The 15,073-nt window shown below is 39.4% G+C and overlaps 1 protein-coding gene across 2 annotated transcripts; it reads left to right on the forward strand.

Annotated features, from left to right (window-relative positions):
- The first annotated feature begins 817 nt into the window (after window positions 1-817).
- Window positions 818-9,132, forward strand: LOC121385273 (EF-hand calcium-binding domain-containing protein 1-like). 2 transcript variants are annotated; one of them, XM_041515880.1, is made up of 5 exons: window positions 818-989; window positions 3,946-4,294; window positions 5,627-5,789; window positions 6,723-6,797; window positions 8,807-9,132. In XM_041515880.1, exons 2-5 carry the CDS (start codon window positions 3,947-3,949, stop codon window positions 8,923-8,925), a joined length of 705 nt encoding a protein of 234 aa, XP_041371814.1. In that variant the 5' UTR covers window positions 818-989; window position 3,946; the 3' UTR covers window positions 8,926-9,132. The 2 variants fall into 2 exon arrangements, with proteins under 2 accessions (XP_041371814.1, XP_041371815.1); XM_041515881.1 differs by lacking the exon at window positions 818-989 and adding an exon at window positions 2,317-2,443.
- Window positions 9,133-15,073: the final 5,941 nt, after the last annotated feature.

The raw sequence follows: 15,073 nt of genomic DNA on the forward strand, positions 1-15,073 counted from the left end.
GTAATTCTGACATAAAGTCTTAGAGAGGAAATCCGCTATGTACAATTTTTCAGTAGTAGCAAGGAACGTTTTGTATGCACCATCTCACAGACAGGATAGCACATACCACGACCTTTGATATACAAGTTGTATGTTACTCTCATACATAGACGACTTATGGGATACACAATTCCAATAGAAAATGAAAGATAATTCTGGAGTCATGTGGCCAGTGAGAGGCTCGGAAGGAAGGAAATGTTTTATTTTACGACGCACTAAACACATTTTATTTACGGTTATTTGGCGTCAGACATATGGTTAAGGACCACACATATATTCAGAGATGAAACCCGCTGTCGTCACTTCATGGGCTACTCTTTTCGATTAGCAGCAAGGGATCTTTTACATGCACCATCCCACAGACAGCACAGCACATGCCACGGCCTTTGTTACACCAGTCGTGGAGCACTGGTTGGAACGAGAAATAGCCCAATGGGTCCACTGACGGGGATCGATCCCAGACCGACCGCACATCGAGCGAACGCTTTACCACTGGGCTATGTCCCGCCCCTGAGAGGCTCGGATTTAAACCGGTGTAAGTTCAGTCAACCGCTTGTCGGTATCGTTCGCTAGACTGGTTTTTACGCTACACAGTAAACTAAATGACCACTTCGGGAACTAGTCAAAATAGTTTGCAAACGTTAGCGTAAAACGGCTGAGATGAAATTGGGGCCAATTTAAAGATAGCTATAATGACCATCGCGTCAACAAGGCCCGTAGCAAGTCTAGTTGAGTGATGTCTCAAGTAGTCATCGTGTGTGACAGGAGGAAGAATAACCGAGACACTCGTCGGCTGTGACAGGAAGGGGAGGTCGGGTGTATATATAGTTATATACGGTAAAACCAACCGACAGTGCACCGTGTTTCTGTTACGGATACTTTCGCCGAGTTTATTCCTCGAACACGACTGGTACCCGATTGTTTTAAAGCCACTGACGCTAGTTACCGAGGTACGTGCCTTTTTTCTTCTTTTCTTTTTTGTTTTGTTTTTCGGGTTTTTGGGTTTGTTTCGTATAAAAATAATTTCAATCTATTACAATCACTACGACGATTAGAAACCCATTTGAATTGTTAAACTTTATCACTGAAGTAGAAAGTTGTTAGTAAAATGTAATTTAAAAGTAGGAATACTGTAATAGTTGTAAATAGAAAAACTAGAGACAGTGTATTTAACTGGAATATAGGTAAAACGTACAGGTTCGGATTTGTGTGTGTGTGTGCGTGCGTGTTTGTCTTGTTTAACGACACCACTAGAGCACGTTGATTTATTAATCATCGGCTATTGAACGTCAAACACTCTGACTAATATTCTTGGAGAAAACCCGCTACATTTTTTTTTCCATTAACAGCATGGAGGGCGGGACGTAGCCCAGTGGTAAAGCGTTCGCTCGATGCGTGATCGGTCTGGGATCGATCCTCGTCGATGGGCCCATTGGGCTATTTCTTGTTCCAGCTAGTGCTCCAAGACTAGCATATCAAAGGCCGTGGTATGTACTACCCTGTCTTTGGGATGATGCAAATAAAAGATCCCTTGCTGCTGATCGAACACCGGTTTAAATCCGAGCCTCTCAGGGGCGGGACATAGCCCAGTGGTAAAGCGTTCGCTCGATGCGCGGTCGGTCTGGGATCGATCCCCGTCAGTGGACCCATTGGGCTATTACTCGTTCCAACCAGTGCTCCACGACTGATGTAACAAAGGCCGTGGCATGTGCTGTGCTGTCTGTGGGATGGTGCATGTAAAGGATCCCTTGCTGCTAATCGAAAAGAGTAGCCCATGAAGTGGCGACAGCGGGTTTCCTCTCTCAATATCTGTGTGGTCCTTAACCATATATCTGACGCCATATAACCGTAAATAAAATGTGTTGAGTGCGTCGTTAAATAAAACATTTCCATTAACAGCATGGGATCTTTTATATACACTTTCCCAGAGGTAGGACAGCACATATCACGTTCTTTGATATAACAGTCATGGGGTACTGGTTAGAACGGGGGAAAACCCTAATGAGCTGAGAGAATGGGTCCTCCGAAACAAAACCCGATCTTTGAAGCCTGATTGAGGACCAGTGACGTAGCGTGGGTGGGGCCACGGGGCGGTGCCCTGGGCGCAAAATTCTGGACTGATGGAAGAAACTCGGGGAGTGCTAACGGTCCACTGGTTAGGGGGCTCAATACTTGCCTTGCCCCGGGCGCTGGTAACCCACTCACCGCCACTGTCGAGGACACTTTAAAATACAACTATTTGGTGTTTGTTATAGCGACACGTTGTTCACCGACTGAGTGTTTTGTCACTGTCTAAAGATAGACTGGGTTGCCGAAAATACGAAACAAAACGTGACACAACATCATGCAGAACTGTCAACTGGTTCATGTTTTACAGCCCTTACCCGTGACCGCTTAAACACAGGTATTGTCATATTGTCAAACCTATTGTCACCCGTGAATGGGTATTTTGTGGATAATAATAATAAATTGAAAAGTTTTAAAAATATTGTTTTGTTTAACGACTCCACTAGAGCATATTGATTATTAATCATCGGCTATTGGATGTCAAACATTTGGTAATTCTAACATATAGTCTTAGCGAGGAAAACCGCTACATTTTTACATTAGTAGCAAGGGATCTTTTATATGCACCATCTAACAGATAGGATAGCGCATACCACAGTCTTTGATATACCAGTCGTGGTGCACCGGCTGGAACGAGAAATAGCCCAATGGAAATTGAAAAAAGAAAAAGAAAAAAAGAATTTTAAAATTATACCAGCAAAATGAAACGCCCATTTGCAATACATATTTCAAACATCCCAGCTAAACGTTGACTATATAGCTAGTTGAGTATATTTAGCTAAACTTTTACTATCTTTAACTAGTTGAGTGTATTTAGCTAAACGTTGACTATATTTAGCTAGTTTAGTGTATTTAGCTAAACGTCGATTCTCTTTAGCTAGTTTAGTGTATTTAGCTAAACGTTGACTATCTTTAGCTAGTTTAGTGTATTTAGCTAAACGTTGACTATCTTTAGCCAGTTGAGTGTATTTAGCTAAATGTTGACTACCTTTAGCTAGTTGAGTGTATTTAGCTAAACGTTGACTATCTTTAGCCAGTTGAGTATATTTAGCTAAACGTTGAATATTTTAACTAGTTGAATATATTTAGCTAAACGTTGACTATCTTTAGGTAGTTGAGTGCATTTAGCTGAACGTTGACTATCTTTAGCTAGTTGAGTATATTTAGCTAAACGTTGACTATCTTTAGCTAGTTCAGTATATTTAGCTAAACGTTGAATATTTTAACTAGTTGAATATATTTAGCTAAACGTTGACTATCTTTAGGTAGTTGAGTGCATTTAGCTGAACGTTGACTATCTTTAGCTAGTTGAGTATATTTAGCTAAACGTTGACTATCTTTAGCTAGTTCAGTATATTTAGCTAAACGTTGACTATCTTTAGGTAGTTGAGTGCATTTAGCTAAAAGTTGACTATCTTTAGCTAGTTCAGTATATTTAGCTAAACGTTGACTATCGTTAGCTAGTTGATTATATTTAGCTAAACGTTGAATATTTTAACTAGTTGAATATATTTAGCTAAACGTTGACTATCTTTAGGTAGTTGAGTGTATTTAGTTAAACGTTGACTATCGTTAACTAGTTGAATATATTTAGCTAAACGTTGACCGTCTTGAATAGCTAGTTGAGTATAATTCCCATTAGTAGCAAGGGATCTTTCATATGCACCATCCCACAGACAGGATAGCTCATTACCACGGCCTTTGATGCACTGGCTGGAACGAGAAATAGTCCAATACGCCCACCGGCAAGGATCAACAGCAGACCGACGAACGCTTTACCTCCTGACTGTAAATGTTTTCCTGTCATCCTAATTGAACATGTCTTCTATATTAAACTAGGATGAAAGTGTTTGACGTCACGGTCCTCCTATTCCTGGTGGTTTCCATGGCAATCATTCCTGGCGACGCCTGGCTGCAGTCTGTGTGGCAGGGGATACAGCGCGACGCCAAAAATCTCGGTCAGCGACTGCTGGGGGAGGCGAAGACGTTTGGTACCAAGGTGGTGCAGACGGTGATCACCCAGTCCCGCCAGACGGCGTGCCAGGAGGTGTGCCCCAAGGTGTGCAGCGACCAGATAGGCAGGTGGGTCTGTCCGTTCGTCTGTAATCCAGTCTGTCCGAAAACGCCCGCGGGTCCGCTGGCAGGAAACGGCGATTTGGTGGCCAGAGTCAAGAGGTCGCTGGTTAAGGTCAGTATTGCCAAATTAGAACAACTCCCCCTCCCCCAACCCCCCAAAACACACACACAAACACACACACACACACACACACACACACACACACACACACACACACACACACACACACACACACACAAAAAACCCTACAAAAAGCACACACACACCCATCCAGAAAAAAACCCGTAAAAAATACATACAATATATATATATATATAGATAGATAGATAGATAGATAAAGAACAAACTATGCATTATTTAAAGGATGTTTTGACACGATGGTGACTGGTCCCACGAATCAGTGTCATGCTATCTGTCTATATAATAGGACAGCCACTAGCAAAGACCACCATAACCACTATAAGCAGGGCTCTGCAAACAATATAGTTTCATCCAAATTTCAAATACACACATATATATATATAATATTTCTTTGAAAATGATTAAAAAATGGATAATTTAAGCAAACTGCTATTAGTCAAATTTTATAAATGGCGAGGTGTGTGTGGGGGGGACCCCCTCCCCACTCAAGCAATATATTTTCCGGAGGAACCTGATTCGATTACCCTATAAACTTAGCTCGCTACATTCTAATCCCCTCTCCCACTAAAATGTCTGCGCACGCACCTGTTATCTGGCAGGATGATCCCTGCCATAAGCCTGTACTTAAAGACCCTAATCTTGTCCTTAACCCTGATCCTAAACTTAAACTCAAACCCAACCGTCGGTTCGTTAAACGTCTTTGAGCAATGCTTAGATATAGTATTCGATCTGATCAGATGCTGTTAGAGTTAGTACAGGGCTGGAAATAGCGGCCTGCAAAAAGCAGCCCATTTTTTAGATCTAGCAGATGAAATAAAAATTCACCTGCTAAAACCACCATTTTTCCTAAATCATTTTTTCTAGACAGAGATGATTGTACAATGATCTCATCTGCTGTATATTTAGCTGGTAATTTTCTTATATTTTAATTCCATAATGCCCTAAACTGCATCTCAGAGGTCTTAATTTCCCCCATATTATACCAAACGATCACCTCATCCCGTGCTATATTTTTCTAGTAGGCCATGTTTTTTTGTTGTTTTTTCATAACAGAATATATCTCTTTTGACCTGTCTTAAAACTTAAAGGCAGGCCATATTTTGCTTCCTATTTCGAGCCGGGCCCTGCTTATAGTCCACGCTTAATCTCTAATGACGTCACACGCATACAATTTGTATGTTTCATGTTTGTCTCATTTTATGCGAAAAAAAAGTCTAACATATGACTGCGATCGCTCGCCCTCCTAAAGATGCCTCGAGTATTAATGTTATGAAATACACTATTATTTTGTCATTGTTCTAGGGTCAGCATTACAGCGGCCATCTAATGCCTCTCCCCAACAAGTTCTCAGCGTATGACCTGAACGAGGACGGTGTTGTCAGTCTCGCAGAAATGGCAGTCTCTGGCGGAAGTGACGTCACAGATCCGGGATTCCGGAAAGCATTTACCTTGTCAGATGTTGATGGTAAGAGAACTACTGAAACTCTTTTTCACAAAAAGAAGATTATTGCTGTTGTTGTTTTTTTTTCAATAATTATTAATATTAAGGCCTGCTTTTCAAATACTAGTAATCATTTAACACACAACCTTTAAAGGCATATACTGTCACTGATTTAAGGACCATATTTCTCTAAAAATGAATAATAAATAAAAATCACATTAAAGGCATACTCTCACGGATTTAAGGACCTTATTTCTTTAAAAATGGATAATAAATAAAAATTACATTAATTGTTGCAAACCAAATCTAGCTATCGCATCACCTTAACTGAACCATGATGGAATGAAATCCATGTCAACCCTCTCAGCAATTTTAGTTTTTGAATTATGGACCATTGCCATAATTCAATTATTTTTTTACAAAATGTCATTAATAAATGGAGTATGGTGGTTAATGAAGATGGTTGAATAAAGTACATTTAGGGACAAATCGAATTATTTTTGTTCAGGTAATACTTTGTTAGACCATTAAATAGGTCAGTGGTCTGTGGCAATATGCCTTTAATTAACATAATTAAATGAACCCAGTTTGCCATGTATAATGTATAAACTGCAGTATATAGAACATTTGAAGAAAAAAAAAGAGTCTTATAGAAAACAGAAAAACAAAAACAAAAACACGTTACTGTTTATTACTAAGTACAAAAATTATCGGATTTGATTTAATTTGAGTAATTTGATTTTAGAATGGCATGGTAGTTATTTGATTGGTTACACTCTGAACTTCCCACGGTACTTCCTGCTAATCAAAGGCACGGCGATAACTGTAAAGCACATCAGGGCCGTACCCTCCGGGGATGGGGGTGGGGGTGAGCGGGCCCCTGCCCCCCCCCCTAGATCCGCCTCTGATAGTAATGACAGGTGTTACAGTTACTTCATTGTAATTTTTATGTTGCAGGGAATGGTGTCCTGACGCCAAAGGAACTGTACCAGGGTCCGTTCGTGTTTGAGAAGGATGTAGGGAAGTCAGACTGTAAGTAATATGAAATAGCCTATCACTTAAAACTTTGTTTTGTTTAACGATACCTCTAGAGCACACTGACTTATTAATCATCAGCTACTGGATATGAAATATTTGATAATTCTGACATATAGTCATAAAGGAAACCCATTACTTTTGTTCATTATCAAGGGATCTTTCATATACGCGTCATTCAGACTGGACAGCACATACCACAATCTTTGATATACTAGTCATTAGGCACTGGTTGGAACGGGAAAACAGCAGTGAGAGAATGGGTCCACCGAGGAGGTTCGATCCTTGAACCCAAGCACCTCAGATCAGTGTACTACCGGCTGGGCTAGATCCCGATCCAGGAATCACAAAGGTCAACAACAGTCACTTGTCGCACCTTCGTTTTGGTTTCTATTTTCGATATATTAGCGAATAGAATAGCAAGCAAAGGTGGTCTTTTAATACAGGTGGCTGTTCAGTCCAGGTCACTTTGTAGCCTACTATATTAAATTATTGGGAGAACGACGTGTGGTCTACTAAGACAGCTGGTCGTTTAATACAGGTCATTTTTAGCTGTTTTAGATTATTTGCTAAAACAGTAAAATGGTCTGTTAAAGAGACTGTCCTTGTTGCTATTATTAAAGGCGCAGACCCTAGTTTCAACTCGTAAAAAAAAAAAATGAACACTAAGTTTAGTTAATCTACAAACCTGTAGCACATTTGGATAAAGTTACAACAGAGTGAAAGAAGTGTCTGCGACTTTAAAACCGGAAAATATCCTTTAAAAAGCAGACTAAAACTCGAATCAATAACCGCTACTTCTTAGACGCACATGCGTTTTTGAAAATATGAAAAATGCATTTTGTGATGAATGACCAGAAACACTTCGGTTCGGTTCTACGGAAATGGATAATCCAAACAATAAAATATTAGTAATGTTTGATTTCAGTGATTATAAACGGCTCTAATAGTGAAAAATATGCTGTAGTGTTTAAAAACTAGTGTCTGTTCCTTTAAGATGTTGCAGACTAACAGACTCGAGCTCAAAACTCTTATTATTAACGTGCCAATATCCCACAAGAGGTTCGGATACGCCTATTCCAAAACCGATATCTGGAATGACCAGTTGTCTGACTTGGAACAGAAAACGACTAACAGAGACGTTTTAATGACTAAAATTCCATATCTAATATTTTTTTTTCTGCATAAAATTTCACTGGCTGTATTTTAAACATGTTTCAAGGCCGACCATCCTAGTCTTTGTATTACGTCCAAACTCATTTTTTTTCTTTCTAATATACCGGTGTATGTTTGTCGTACGTACGGGAGAGTAAGCCCGGTGTGGACTACTTACAAGCACTAGGACGACCAGAAACACATTGAATAATTATACAGATACTGATATTCTAAGCAGTAATCTACAGTGCGGATCCAGAAAATCCTTCTTTCTTTTTTTTGTCTTTTCTTTTTTTTTTGGGGGGGGGGGGGGGGGGGGGGGGAGGGCAGTGACATGAGATGGAATGCCAAGGGAACTTTGGGGGAGGTTTGGAGGGGGATCGTAAGAAAATGAAAATTAATATATAATAAAATTATAACTATCGCAAAATTTAGGGGGACCAGGCCCCTGCCCCCCTCTAGATCCGCCTATGATCTATATTTAGTATGTGATTTTAAACGTTAATCCTAACCCTAAACTCTATTAACGTGCCTCTATCCATTTAACGTTCAGGCACATCTCTCTCATATAAATGCAGGACACACGTGATCCGACGACAATTGCGGCTGCCATCTTGATTTTCAAAATGGCTGCCATCGAAAAACAAATTTGCCAATAATTTGGCTGCCAGGACACATAAATACTTGATTTAAGTGGCTAATCCCAGTTTTTCACAGCCATGGAATTCAACAGAACTGACCAAAATACCCTACCATCACTGTTTTGTTTAATCACGACAATCTCTTTGACAGCAGTATGAAGAGATAATCGAATGAACATGTTATTTGGATATCTGTTTTATTTGTTTCAGATCTGTATTGCAAGTACTTGGGAGACCACGTTGAGCTGGAGTCGCAAACACCGTCCATCAAAGACACCATCGCTCAGATTCCGAGGGTTAGGGCTAAAAGCCGAATTATTTCACTGTAAACAGAAATCAGAAGAGTGCATTGCTAAAATAGGGGTGTGGAGACGATTTTAATGGCGTGTGGGTGGAGGAATTGGTTTTAAAATGTTGAGACTGCCCTGATTATTAAAACTCTTTCTAGCACAAAATATTATACACGTTATAGGAATCTGGGTCATTCGTTAAATGATTAGCTACGTAATAATTATATAGAAGCAAAGAGTTAAAAACGAGTGTTTGTTCTGAAAATGTCGATTTCGCTTGTTATGGAGGTCCATGGCACCGCCACTAACCCATTGCATACCACGGCTTTTGGTATACCAGTGAAAGAGAAATAACCCATTGGGCCCACCGATGGGGATTAATCCTAGACCGGCCGCGCTTAAGGCGAGCCCTTTACCACTGGGCTACGTCCCGCCCCTTACGCATTGCGAATGACGTATACGTATGCGGAATACCTACAAATGGAATCTGCGTTTATAGTCTGGCCCATCCTCCTACAGATTTTTTATTATTATTAATTTTTATAAGAAATAAGAAGAAAAGCAAAAGTGTTTTGGAAATAACCCCAACCCAACAACAACTATTTTTGTGTCCAATTTAAAACAATAGGCTTAGAAATGCATAACTGGTAGTAAACTCCATATATGAAAAAAGGCGTTTCCTGTGGGACGGACTATAGAAAACAATCGGCTCAGAAATAAATAGCTTACAAGTAGTAAATCCCATAGTATGAAAAAGGCGTTCGCTGTGGGAAAAGTAAAGTTTGTTTTATTTAATGACGTCACTAGAGCACATTGATTTTTTTTATCTTATCATCGGCTATTGGACGTCAAACATATGGCCATTCTGACACTGTTTTTTAGAGGAAACCCGCTGTCGCCACATAGGCTACTCTTTTACGACAGGCAGCAAGGGATCTTTTATTTGCACTTCCCACAGGCAGGATAGCACAAACCATGTCCTTTGTTGAATCAGTTATGGATCACTGGTCGGTGCAAGTGGTTTACACCTACCCAATGAGCCTTGCGGAGCACTCACTCAGGGTTTGGAGGCGGTATCTGGATAAAAATCCCATGCCTCGACTGGAATCCGAACCCAGTACCTACCAGCCTGTAGACCGATGGCCTAACCACGACGCCACCGAGGCCGGTTCGCTGTGGGAAGGACTATACTTTTAAGTAGTGTCGTGGAATTCTGCCGGATTGTATAGTCTTCTTATAGCAATAAAGACTCTTTTTTTTTTAATCCAAGCAGTGTTTTCGTTTATTGCTGTATTTTCCCAAGGATTCATTTTTGGAAAAGCTGTTCACACAAGATATCATCCCTACATGAATGCACACTCACGTGCATTCGTGTGCACAAAATTTTAATCCATGCTGGCTAGTTTGTATATACAAAAATTTTGTTTTGTTTAATGGCACCACTAGAGCACATTCATTTATTTATCATCTGCTACTGAATGTCAAACATTTTGTAATTTTGGCATATTGTCTCAGAGGGAAGGAAATGTTTTATTTAACGACGCACTCAACACATTTTATTTACGGCTATATGGAGTCGGACATATGGTTAAGGACCACACAGATATTTAGAGAGGAAACCCGCTGTCGTCACTTCATGGGCTACTCTTTTTCGATTAGCAGCAAGGGATATTTTATATGCACCATCCCACAGACAGGATAGTACATACCACTGCCTTTATTATACCAGTTGAGGAGCACTGGCTGGAACGAGAAATAGCCCAGTGGTCTTAGAAAGGAAACCATCTACATGTTTTCCATTAGTAGCAAGGGATCTTATATAGGCACTATCCCACAGACAGGGTAGCACATACCACCGCATTTGATATAACAATCGTGGTGCACTGGCTGGAACGAGAAATAGCCTAATGGGGCTACTCCAGGCGCTTATGCAAACATTTATGCAGCGAGGGGTTCAGGATGTAGCGAGCGAAGTTTATATGAGGAATATCTAGACATACTGCTCCAAAAAAACAAAACACTTAAAACAAAACAAAATTTTTTTTAAATCGCGAGTCGGGGAAGATGGTGAGTGTGTGTTACAACACGTAGGAAAGAAATGTTTTATTTAAAGATGCACTAAACACATTTTATTTACAGTTATATGGCGTCAGACAGGAAGAGAGGAAACCGCTGTCGCCACTTCATGGGCTACTCTTTTTCGATTAGCAGCAACGGATCTTTTATAGCACCATCCCAGAGACAGGATAACACATACCACGGCCTTTGATATACCAGTCGTGGTGCACTGGCTGGAACGAGAAATAACCCAATGGGTCTACCGACGAGGATCGATCCCAGACCGATCGCGCATCAAGCGAGCGCTTTACCACTGGGCTACGTCCCGCCCCCAAAACGTAGGCTACACATGGCTGTAAATAATAACACAACTTTCAGTACTATAGGTATTTATTAAATGTGAATATAGCTCAAAATGTACATCATCATACTGAGTTGATTAACTTACATGCAGATGTGCAACCCAGAACGATGAGTAAAGTCGAATTTAATCACACTCGTCGCTATATAAACTTGGTTGTGTGTTAAACAGTATTGGTGTGGTTATCTCCCTTTAGTTGTGGAATAATTCTGTTCGTGTATGTTAACTTTCAGTTTGCTAAAATAGTTCAATTTGTAAGCAAGTCAACCTGTCCTGGGCAGAGGATGCGGCCGAGGCCGGCACCTGTGCCCAAGACAGGCGTGCGCTACAACAGCGTATTCGAATGTGCACGTTAAACACTTTGACCTGACCTTAGTTCATCAAGGTAAACATCTACGGTCCATTTTTTAACATTTTGACATTTATGGTTACGGCACAGCAATAAACATCACAATAATAAATATTGTGCCGGCTACGTTTATCTTGATGAACTAACCTGACCTGACCTGAGCAAGTCAAATCATTTTCTACTCTCTCTCTCATGGAACTGATTTGGTGACATGCAGCCTTGCGGTCGAAAAAGGAAAATGTTTTATTTAACGACGCATTTGAACACATTTTATTTACGGTTATATGGCGTCGGACATATGGTTAAGGACCACACAGATATTGAGAGAGGAAACCCGCTGTCGGCACTTCATGATCTACACTTTTCGATTAGCAGCAAGGGATCTTTTATATGCACCATCCCACAGACAGGAGATCACATACCACGGCCTTGATATACCAGTCGTGGTGCACTGGCTAGAACGAGAATGCCAGACCGACCGCGCGGCAAGCGAGCGTTGGACCACTGAGCTACCTCCCGCCCTTCCCCTGTGGGCGAGGACAACAATACAATGTTAATAAGTAATAACAATTAATGACACAGAAGAAATATCAGAATACGAGTGTTTTATTGTTAACATGATCTATTAATCTTGTACATTTATCTTTACATCATTATTATCTGATAAGTAACTACAGACAATAACATTATGTCAGTAATATAAGGTATCGGCTGATGAAATAAATATCTGACTTCGTTAAATTCCTATTATGTAACGAGAACAGCTAGTGGCTGAATGGTGTGTGACGTATGAACAGTGTTTTGTAAATATGTGGTGTACCTTCATTCGCGGGCGCGTACCTGCCTGTACGCAAGTACGCAGTGGCGTCCACATCTTTTTTCCACGAAAAACTAACAAAAATTTAAAAAATTTAAAAATCAAAGGAAAACCGTGCGCGCGAGAAAAAAGGAGAGGGATAACCAAATTGTAGAATAATGGCACATTGTCAAGTTCACACACATGCCCCCAGACCCTCCTTCGGTGCTCGACTGTAAATTTGGAATCCACATCAAAAATGGCTGGGCACGCCCCTGATTCGGTTACGGCAGAATCACACATGTGCATTATATCCCATAATTGTTTTTAGTACATATTTCAGAGTCCCATTCAGGCGAAATCAAGTTATCCTCGATAATGTCATAATCCTGCTTTAGATGCAAGAAAGTAACGTTTCATAATATAATGAGGTTTATATATCGTCAAGGTATTTGACATTATTTTCAGATATCTTTTTCATTTATATATGAGCTCCTCACCCAGCCACCCAAATTTTTAAAAAATCTTTAATTAAAAAAAACCCAAACGCCTTAAGACTAATTGGTTTCAACATATTATTACCGTAAAAACAAATGGTTTAGGGTTTGGTCAACCGGCTTTAAGACGTATAGGATATTAAAGGGACATTCCTGAGTTTGTTGTATTGTAAGATGTTTCCGACTAATAAAATATTTCTACGATTAAACTTGCATATTAAATATATTTTCTTGTTTAGAATACCAGTGTCTGTATATTCAGTATGTTTCTGGTCGTCTTAATATCTGTACGAAGCCCAAACTGGATTCTGTCTTTACGTACGTACGAAAAAATAATATTTTAGGAAATAAAATGAAATTTAACCTAATAAAAATATTAGAACGATTAGAAACACGTTTAATAAACAGCCACTAATGTTTTATGCAGAAAAATATATTTGATATGTAATTACAATCGTTAAAAAGGCTCAGTTAGTCGATAACATCTTAAGAGTTGCAGCAAACTCAGGAATGTCCCTTTAAACGAGCTTCCATTTCTTATCACGTTTAATAATATAATATTACTTCCACTATTTGAGTCAGAGAAAACAAAAACAATTCATGATGGTAGTACCAACGACTTTTAATGACTAAACCTTGTGGCGGATCCTACTTACTTGACTAGAATTTGTTTCAATATATAAAATGTTAAAATCTTAGTTTTAAAGACCTAAGGACTGAGGATACTAGTTGTCCTAAAATGTATAGATTTTTAACAAGGCAGTCCACGCAGTTTGACATTCAGTAGTTACAGCACAATTTAAAGGGACATTCCCGAGTTTGCTGCAATTTGACTAACAGAGACGTTTTAACGATTGTAATTACATATCAAATAATTTTTTCTGCAGAAAATGTTAGTGGCTGTATATTAAACGTGTTTCTGATCTTCTAATATTTGTACTAGGTTACATTTAATTTTATTTCCTAAAAAATATTTGTTTCGTACGTACAAAATTATTTGAAGACAAAATCCAGTTTGGGCTTCTTACAAATATTATGAAGACGACCAGAAACACATTGAATATGCAGACACTGATATTCTAAACAAGAAAATATATTTAATATGTAAGTTTAATCGTAGAAATATTTTATTATTCGGAAACATCTTAAAATGCAGCAAACTCAGGAATGTCCCTTTAAAGATCCTGAATGCGACATTATAACATAACCTTATCCTTGCACGTTTAGGCATAAAACTCATCGTAACTGGGTCGAGCTAAATTTAAAGAACTAATGGAGAATAAACGAATCAGTACCCTAAAGAAATTGGCATGTTTCATAAATATAATAATTAATTATTTAATTTAAACGCCCTTGACTACAGATATCTAAATCTCCGGAATGATTTAGCATATTATTTATACGTTTTTTGACCACACACACCCGAACAAAATTTTAGTATCTCATATGGTTAAACATTTTATAGCACATTCGCCATCAAAACCAAAAATATTTACTAAATTAGTATGTACTGTACAATATATACGTTTAATAATTTATTCGTACAGTGTATGAGTACTTGGATACCCGTATATCTGTATTAAATATCTGTATTATTACATAATATACTAAAAGGCAAAAGTTATTGTCACATGGATTGTTTGGAGTAATACATTTGTGAAAGGATTTATGGATGTAAACCAGAGAAAATGTGCATGAAACAGCTCGAAGAAATGCAACCAAGCAGTTATTGCAGCGATTGTATGCTTTGTGCAAGAAACATGGAATATTCGGGAGAAACCCTGTTCAGTGTTCACCATAAAAGCCAGACATTCAGTCGCAAATCATTGCCACTCTGTGCAGAAGTAAGAAAAATACCATTAGTGAACTGTTTGATGCAATTTCGTCATGCCACGTCTTAGTGAAAACGACAGATGGCGAGTCATAGGGATGCTTGAATCTGGGACCTGTCAGCGTGACGTCGCATGTCAATTCAACGTCCACAGAAACACCATATGGCATTTATGGCAACGATATCAACAAAACAACTAGGTCAGGGACCGTCCCCGTATCGGCCGACCACCCTTGACAACCCTCGCTAAGACAACACTGCAGGAACTCCGGCTGATCCTTCCTCAGATCTGGAA

The sequence above is a fragment of the Gigantopelta aegis genome, chromosome 11 (assembly GCF_016097555.1).
Source record: "Gigantopelta aegis isolate Gae_Host chromosome 11, Gae_host_genome, whole genome shotgun sequence".
Taxonomy (NCBI): Eukaryota; Metazoa; Mollusca; class Gastropoda; order Neomphalida; family Peltospiridae; genus Gigantopelta; species Gigantopelta aegis.